General features: G+C 29.5%; 1 protein-coding gene across 1 annotated transcript; it reads right to left on the bottom strand.

The window, feature by feature from the left end:
• Window positions 1–459: 459 nt before the first annotated feature.
• On the bottom strand, window positions 460–4,503 carry LOC114167040 (probable WRKY transcription factor 3). Its single transcript, XM_028051953.1, has 4 exons — window positions 3,988–4,503; window positions 1,826–2,478; window positions 1,318–1,476; window positions 460–1,099 (listed from the first exon to the last, which is right to left on the bottom strand). The coding sequence occupies exons 1-4, from the start codon at window positions 4,255–4,257 to the stop codon at window positions 820–822; spliced, it is 1,362 nt and encodes a 453-aa protein (XP_027907754.1). The 5' UTR covers window positions 4,258–4,503; the 3' UTR covers window positions 460–819.
• Between the last annotated feature and the right edge of the window lie 5,103 nt (window positions 4,504–9,606).

The raw sequence follows: 9,606 nt of genomic DNA, 5'->3' as shown, positions 1-9,606 counted from the left end.
ATGGGGTAAAAATATGAGAAACTATTATTTTGACTTGTTATGGGAGAGAATTGATATTTTTAAATGTGAAAATATTTTTTAAAAATTAAAATCAATTACATTATATATATATATATATATATATATATATATATATATAAAGTATTTCATATTATTTTTTTTGAAATATAATGGTTAGCTTGACAGAAAAAAAGCTTGGTTAATAGTCCAATTTTTGTTCTGCAAAAATCTTGAATCTTGTGACAATTTAGCTGCTCTTCAACTTGTGAGAAGTCTTTCAAATCAGTTTCCAAGTCTTGTATGGTTGAACTTCTGCTCCCTCAATGTTTTCTTTATATATATATATATATATATATATATATATTTAAAAATTTACAATCTGTTATAATCCCACGATATATGATTCTGTAAAGCATTTATAACTGACCATAATCTCCTTAATTAACTTGAACTTATCCAGGGATCCAAAAATTTCACATCTTTCAAAAAAATATATCAAATAACAAGGAATTACACTATGAAATGATGAGCAGCTATATTAAAAAACATAACATAAATTTTCAATGTACACAAAAGATACAAATAGTACAGAATCGTCCAAAACCTGTGTTCACTTCACTGTGCAAATAAACCCTTTTTTCTGCCCTTACCTCTTTCATCATGATGTGTTTGTGGGAGAAGCCAGGAAGAGAAAAGTGTTGAACCATTTGTTTATTAGGGATTGCACTGATAGGCCATGATCAAAACTTAGGCCTAAGACTAAAAAAGAATGCAATGAGCATGAAAACAAAACATGGAATCAAGTTCTTCCAGCACATACTAGGTTATCTGCTCTTCCTTCAACCTTAGCCTTGCAACAGGCTGTTGTTCATTGCCACCAATATCTCTGCTGCCAAAACTTTGTCTTCTATGATTGGAATTCTGTGACTTTATCTGTGAAGTGTTGTTACCTGCCATAACATGGCTGCTGGTCTTAGCAGCTGGAACATCATGGTTGTGTTTTCCTTCATATGTTGTTATCACAGCTTTAGGATCTGTTGAAGCCCTCTCCACATGCTTTCGGACCTTACAACCTGGTGTTGTACATTTGTAATAGCTCCTACACATCACATACATGCTAGATTCAGCATTATACTAGACAAAGTTTAATGATGGGGTCAACATGATATGAAGTAGTGAATGTAATGAGTGATGAACATTGGAAAAATTGAGCATTTTTCTTTGAGAGATAATTTTTTCAATCTGGACAATCATAATTATCAGTCATGAATAATAGTGCAATGAATGCAACAAAGTGTGGAGGAGATGCAATAGTACCTCGGATAAGGGTTGCCTTTCACAACTTTCTGCCCATATTTTCGCCATCTGTAACCATCATCTAAAAGATCAACTTCACTTGTTGTTTGCACAATGATTCTAGGCTCAGTGACCGTCCTATGCGAAGATGCTGGATCCAAATTTGTGGCTTCTGTTTTACTGCAGAATTACAACACTTTCAAGATCAGAAAACACAACTGATATTAGAATCCAAGGATAAATGTGAAAAAGAAAAGAGAGATTTTGCTGAGAATATTATGATAGAGACCTTTCACCAACACAAAGGATTTTTCCTCTAACAAAGAGCAAAATCTCAATCTACAAATTATAACCAAATAGAATGAACATTTTTCCTTTACTTCACCATATTTAAGCCTGTCTCACCATATTACACTCATTTATATATTATGAATTGACATTATCTTTAGTTGATATGGGACTTCTAACATTTTCCTTCTTTTTCTAACTCATAACAAGCAAGAAAAGGATTTCATAAACAAAAGCTTACCTCCTCTTGGGGTCAGGCTCAACATTTTTCTCATCATCTGCAGCTTCATGATCACCAACTTCCTCACTGTCACTTCCTGATAGATGATCAGCTGTTGCCTGACTTGACTCTGGATCCATCTTAGCCATCCCTTGATAAGAAGAAGCATTCCCTTGCATATTTGAATGTTCATTTGAAGCCACAGAATCTTTTGAGCGTTTATTAGGATGAGGACGTTGATGATTGTGTTCTCCTTTATAAATAATTGCAGTAACATGACCCTCAAGGGAACGCTCAACCTTTTTCTTGACAGGACAGTGTGGATGCGTGCATTTGTAATAACTTCGAGGAAATTCACTACCCTTCACCTGTTTCTGTCCATACTTCCTCCAGTTGTATCCATCATCTGCAGGCTTATCAACATTCAGCGATGAAGATTGCAACTTTTGTTCAGAGTGAGAATGATCAGTGGATTCAGTCATTGTGGCCCAAGAATCTGCATTTAAGGGTGGAACCAGCTGTTGTGTGGTGTTGGAAGTAGCTGCAGGAACCTGTGTGAATGAGGTAGGTGATGATAGTGAATGTTCAGCCTGAATATGCATGTTTGAGTTAGCTTGTGAAGCCTGCACTGAAACTTGGGCTAGTGCCTGCTGGTGTGTCATTCCAAATGACATCTGCATATATCATAAATCAGTTTGTCAGAAGAATAAGTGATTTTAAGTACAATCACTTAAAAATATCATGTGACTAATACTCACACTCAAAAATTGTTTTCCACTTTAAAAGGGTAAATTATTGTCTTGAGTTGAGACTGATATTCACACCTGAGTATAACTAAGATTTCAAAACAGAATGGTTCATTCCTTAATCAGCAGAAATAGTTTTCATTCAGTAGGATCAAGTTTCACAGGAGATGAATGTTTTGTTGGGTTTGGAATAAACTTAGATGTATTAGCCATCGGAGTCTGAAGGGTAATTAATGTATTAGTTATTGGAATCTTATGGATAATAATGCATTAGGTGTTGTCTTATAAGTATTTAATGTGTTAGTCGTTTCTAGCTGTTTTTGTCTGTTTTAAGTACAACATCGTGAAAAGTTGAAAGATTGAAACAAAATGAGGACAACACACATGTTGTAAACTTGGACAATCCTTAACAAACTTAAACATGTTCAAAATGTCCAGAAAACATTTCAGACATATCCACTAACCTATTTTAATTTCCTTTTAATTAAGTACTAGAATAACAATACCAAGCACTGTATATGATTATAATTTCCAACTTATAATGATCTGTAACTTGAATACATCTCCTACCTTCAAGCTTTTGTTTGTGCATCATAACTTGTCCATCACCATTACAAAATACAATAATTTTGACAAAGATCCTATTCTAGTAATAGAAAAAAAAAAACAGAACCCTTCTAAGTATCCCCAAAATACAAAATTTTATATATGTTTATATATTCACATTCAATAACTACATTCATTTTCATTGTAATACATTAGATTCCACGAATCTAATAAAAAGGGTTATAGTTACAATTACCACCTTAAAGAAAAATTCCATATAAGGAAAAACAAAGCTTCTCCTCTAAACTAATTTGTAAAACTTTTTCATTTGACTTATCCAAAAGTTTATTTTAAACAATGTAAAAGCTAATTTTAGCTTAAGAGAGAAACTTTCTTAATTTTTTCTTCTTATTTTATTCCCTCATGAATGCTTATGAAGGAATTTATCCAAACATGGCCTTAACACAAATTTCTCACACTTGCTTAGTTGACTAAAAAATCTTAAATGTTTGTACAAACATAACAAACACAAAAGATGACAAAAACAATCTTCCTATAATGAAGGGGTTCCTAGCCAATTCCCAGAAGCCAACTATAAAACTTATCTACACCTCCTCTCTATGAAGGTAGATTTTAAGCCATTCCCTAATCAAAATCATTTTAACTTAATCACTTCAGTAATCCTTATATAAAAAGTCAACATCAAAAAGTCAATTACTTAGGGGTCAAACTTCAATTTTAACCATGCTAAAAGTAGCTAAAGTTTTGCATCAGAATTTTGTCTAAACCAAAAATAAAAGACAAATTTTCCAACACTTACTATGTTTGATAAATGAAAATGCAACATTAGAAGAACTTGCACATAATGAGTGAAAGAAAGAACTGCAGTACCTGGGAAGGTGAAAAGAGGCCATACGAGTCGTGTACGGCGACGGTGGAGGTCACCGGAGAAGCCATGGCTCCGGCGAGGAGCTGAGAGAAGGACTTGTTGCTGTCATCCCCATCGGTCAAAAAGCCAGAGAGAAGAGTCATGGGACCAGGACTGAAGCCGCCATTGAAAAGGGTCTCCATGGAAGCAGCCCTTGGAGGGAGACTGATGGTGGGTCGAGGCGGCGCCGCCTCCTTCCACGGTGGCCGGTCCCCACTTCCGCCGCCCGCCATCCCAGTTGAATAATCCAACAGAGGAAAGAAAGCTTCAAACTTTTCTCTGACTTTCAAGAAACAAAAAAGAAGAAAACTTTGCAACTCTTTTCCTTTTCTTTCACTGTGTCTTAATTTGGAAAAACTGAAAAAGTTTGAAGCTTTTGAGTTGGGTGTTTTACGTGATTCTGTGTGATGGGTTTGGTTTGGTTTGGTGGATCTGAATGAAGAAAATGTATCAAAAAGTCCACGCCTTCTTTGCCCAACCAAATGCTCTGTAAAAAAAAAAAATATATCTTTTCTTCAATAAATTTTAGCTTTCATCTTATTAAAAACTCTGCATTTTTTTGAACTGAGGTGTACTTTTTGTTCAGAAGAACTATAAATGTTTTATCCAAATTTACTATCACAATTATTATGGAGATGTAAACTTTTGAGATATAATTATAACACTATTTAAGATGGTGTGCAAAATTTATTATAGAGCAATTTTATGAAATATCTTCTTAAAAAATGAAGACTAATACCTGAAAATATAAATATAAATTTAATTTAAGAAGTTTTTGATCTCTCCTCATGCATAAGATAATGTGAACACTCATATAATACATAACCCAATCAACATTTTCAATTTTTTTTTTCATTTACTATCTCTTTATGGCTTGTAAACATCTATTCTTCATCATATTATAATCAACCAACAAAATCCTACCTAATACTTTTGTTACAATAATTTGTAAGAAAATTAAGAAAAAGGTATTTGAATTTTCTTCTTACTTTATTGAAAGATTCAATATAAAGAATATTTAAAGAAAATTGAAGCATTCAACATTTTGGGAATAAAGATGAATTAATTAATTAATTTTGAATTAATTGTGAAGCCGTGATTAAGTAGGAATGAAATTTGTGGTGTGTAGGGAGGCAAGTGGTCTAAAATAATTGACTTATGAAATGAAGTATTGCTGAAATTGACCAAAAGACTTTATAAAAATAAGACATTTGGCAGAGTAAGTCAATGAAAAAGGTGATAAGAAAATGATGACACTTCCACCACCAACTTATTTTTGCATATTTTTAATTTTTTTTTTTATATTTTCTAATAAGATAGTACATACAGAACTATAAATGGCTAATATTTTTTCTTCTTAAGTTTTTAATATCTTTCATATGCCCAGAAGTTATAAATATGTTGCATAGTTGAAGTACTTTTAGTTATAAATCCACTATTCAGAAAATAAAATAAAAATAAGGGTTAAATATGTTTTTGGTCCCTTAACTTTCAGTGAATTTTGGAATTAGTCCATTTTGAAACTTTGAACCAATTTAGTCCTTCATCTTTTAAAATACGTGGATTTAGTCCTTTTAATCCAATTTTGTTAAATTTATTTGACATTTCAAGCGCGTTTCACAATAGTATTTGACTTAACATTAAAGCAAAAATGTGTCAAATAGTATAAACAAATGAAATAGAATCCTAACATGTGTACGAAACATCAAATAAACCTAACAAAATTTGATTAAAAGGACTAAATCCACGTATTCCGAAAGATTAGGACTAAATTGGTCCAAAGTTTCAAAATGGACTAATTCCAAAATTCACTAAAAGTTAAGGGACAAAAACATATTTAACCCTAAAAATAACATACCTGTATGTATAGATTTACTATATATTCATTTCGAAAATTTCCTATTCAAAGGGAAGGGTGAACGTGAAAGTCACACGTTCATTTTGATTATTTCGATGAATTTGCACGAAATTGTGATGATACAACTGTCAGTGAGATCACACTCTTTAAATAAGAAGATTAGAAAGTATAACCTTACTTTTTTAAGTTTGAATATATTATTCGTCTCAATTTTTGTAAATACTATTTATTTTGGTATTATTTTTTTAATATTTTAAAAATTCTAATTTTTGTAAATTATAATTAATTTAATAATTTTTTTAGACACAGAAGATAATTGGTAATAATCATGATTTTTATAATTTTTAAAATTATTTTTTATTTTATTTTAGTCTATCACTAAATTACACTTCTCAACCTTCATTGTCTTTTTTTCATAATTTTTTTATTTAATTTTTTGTTATAATCTCATTTAATATTTATATTAACTCGCAAACTTAATAAATTCACTTAAATATAATATTATATAATTAGTTCTATTTAATGCGTAATTTGTAATTTGAATGAAAATAACGGTAATAAAATGATACATATGGGAAAAAATAAAAAAAAAAAGTGTAATTGTAGTATTAGAGTTTAAATGTATGCAATTACTTTTAGTGCACGAGTAATTTATATTTATTACTTTTTCTCTCTTTTTTATTGTTATTATTTACATACTAAAAATATTATAATTTTAAAATAGAATTATATAATTTTTATATAATGTGCAGGTAGCTAGCTGCAAATTTACTGTGAATTTTTTGGACATTTGGGTAAGACAAAATTGTGAGAACAACAATGAAATGAATTGACAAACCCTTTTTCTTCTGTTTTCTTTTTTTTGGACGGCGCATAACCCCTAATAACAATGTTCTTTTCTTCTCAATTAATTTTTATTATGAACATGAACAACTCTTTACTATTATTTCTTTTAAATTAAACAACTGTTTAAATGAGATGATGTCTGAAAAAAATCCGATTCATAATAAAAAAAATCCATCATTTTATTGGTGTTGAATATTTGTTTAAAAGATATTCATTAATATTTTAAATTACGACTTCTCTTTTCCAAATTTTTTCTTTTTCTTTTTCAATATTTTTTCTTCATATCACATGTCTTCTAGAATATGATCATATATACTTATATTTAAAATATAAAGGTTAATTTTAACTTATCAAATTTTAGAACAAAATAAATTTAACTTATTCTAAAGAGTCTTTATTATTTCTTTTATGATTTTGTCATTAATTGTGGTGAAGATAGTTGAGAGAAAAAAATCATGTAAAATTGATTAATTTGTATTGAAATTTAGTTACATTTGGATATCTTGAATTAGATTTCTAGATTTTGAACTATTAAGTTATTTTGAGGAGAAAGGATTGCAGACAAGGGAATCTATTTATAACTTTGTAAAACCTTAAGATAGATTATTTGAATATGAAATCTCAGTAAGAAGGTGGCATGGTCATATCTTGAGTTTGATGCAGAGTTGGTATTTTCTTTGAAAACTATTTGAAGGTTTGAAGCTAAATGTTATTTGAGTTTTGATTAATATATTATTACTTTAGAATGTTTGAATTAAATATTATCGATAAAAAGTTCATTTAGTGATTAGATTATGCATGTTAGTAAATTTTTTATTAGTGGCTTTTCCTTGTATTAAGTTTAAATTGTAAAGATTGAATTGAAACAAATGAAGGATGATCCGGAACAAATTTCATATTTTACCAACCATCTTAATGTGTTTAAGATTATATTTGCAAATTGTTTTTTTTTTTTATAAAACTGTGTTTTTGCTAAAGCTAAAGTGGAAGCCTAAACTAGAAACATTCAATGTATATATGGTTTATTTATAGAGAAAAGAGCAACTATTTTCCACTCTATTATTTAGGAGTAATGGATATTTAAGACAAAAGTCTAAAATTTTTAAATTGTGGGCAAGTACAAGTTTGGACCAATTTGTCGCTTGATATGAATGTTTATGTTTTGGTAGGATCCAAGAGACCACTACTGTAGTAAATATGTCTTTTTAAGTTTGGACCATTCGGTCACTTAGCACAAAGACATATGAAGTAGTAAGAGTTGAGATGTCAATACTTTAGCACAAAGAATATTAACAATTGAGGGTTGTCTGACGATTTATATCATGTAGGCTAATATTGGTAGTAGCTAAGAGGTTGCTATGTTAGCAAGAAGGCTTATTTAGCACGAAGACAATGTTAATACTAGCGTTTAGCGTGGGCTATAAGGTAGAATCCGAGAGGCAACTACGTTCACACAAAGGTTATGAAGCAAATAGGCTTATTTTGAGCAAAGACAATGTTAGCATTGACGTTTAGCACAAGCTATCGGGTAGAAGTCGAGTGACAACTATGTTAGCACAAATGTTGGTAAGCAAATATGCTTCTTTTGCAAAAGGGTAATGTTAGCCATAACATGTAGTACCGGACTATTGGGTAGGAGTCGAGAGACAACTATAACCAATTTGATTCATATATATATATATATATATATATATATATATATATATATATATATATATATATATATATATATATATATAATATTTAAATGTGCTAAGGTCATTACACTTAAGCTAAAAAGAAGTTTTTTTTTTTTTAATTTCTTTTCTTCTTTCTTTTTATCTCTTTGTATCTTTAATGGATTGTATTGAATGTTTATTATAAATGCATATTAAATTGTATATTTAATTGATATTATTTATTTTACATCATGTATATTATATGAAACTAGTTGTTGAGATTGTTTATAAGAATTATATGAATGTGTTCACATATATGGGATGATATGTGAACTATTGTTTATTTTGTGTATTAAGTATTGAAACCTATGTTGTAAATGATGATGATCTAAGTCATAGAATAATATATCATTTTACATTATAAAATATGTGAACTTGGGTTGTAATAAACTTACCTTGATTCATTATTCTCATATTCACTTGTAAATCTAAGTACTAGTTTCTAGTAAGACATACTTAATATGAATCTTCTAGAAAGCATCAATTATTAAGTATCTTTGATGTATAAAATTCATGTGTGGTATTTTCATATATATATATATATATATATATATATATATATATATATATATAAAACTTATATTTTGAAAGACTATATAGTTTTATAAGGTTGTTATACAATTCTTTTTACAATTTTTTATTTCTTAATTTCAACTATTTATAATTTCAAAAATAATTTTATTTGTTTAAAATAAATTATTTTCACATATAAGATATGATTGAAATTGTATTGTGTTTGAGATGTGCTCCTAGCCTTAAGTGGATGGGTCGTGCATAAGGTGTTGTTACTTTAAAGAAATTATAGTGCTTAAAGCAAACTTACAGTCTAGATATATTAGGATGGGGTAGCAACATGAGTCTAATGTTATCATGTTGATCAAAGTAATAATTAACCGGGGTAAAAGGCATTCATATTCATAGTCATAGCTGAAATTTTTGGTTTTATGAAAGACGAACAACCATTTGCCAAGAACATTTTCATTACTGAAGAACGAAAGTTGGGTGGATGAAGACATTCACACACTATCCTAGTCTCAATCATAAAAATGTTGAATAAGGATTGATGGATGTTGTTTTTAATGACTTTATGAAAAATCAAAGTCAAGACTCTTGAAATAATTAATAGAAGGACACCAATGGAGTCTACAAAATTCATGTAA

The sequence above is a fragment of the Vigna unguiculata genome, chromosome 2 (genome assembly GCF_004118075.2).
Source record: "Vigna unguiculata cultivar IT97K-499-35 chromosome 2, ASM411807v1, whole genome shotgun sequence".
NCBI lineage: Eukaryota > Viridiplantae > Streptophyta > Magnoliopsida > Fabales > Fabaceae > Vigna > Vigna unguiculata.
The sequence above is the reverse complement of the archived record's forward strand: the minus strand, read 5'-3'. Positions and strand labels throughout refer to the sequence as shown.

Excerpts from the sequence above, each read along its gene's own strand:
- LOC114167040 (XM_028051953.1), bottom strand. The coding sequence starts at position 4,257 with ATGGCGGGCGGCGGAAGTGGGGACCGGCCACCGTGGAAGGAGGCGGCG. Across the intron at positions 1,477-1,825 it reads GAGCCTGACCCCAAGAGGAG|TAAAACAGAAGCCACAAATT; the intron begins GTAAGCTTTTGT and ends GTAATTCTGCAG. Across the intron at positions 1,100-1,317 it reads AAAGGCAACCCTTATCCGAG|GAGCTATTACAAATGTACAA; the intron begins GTACTATTGCAT and ends TGTGATGTGTAG.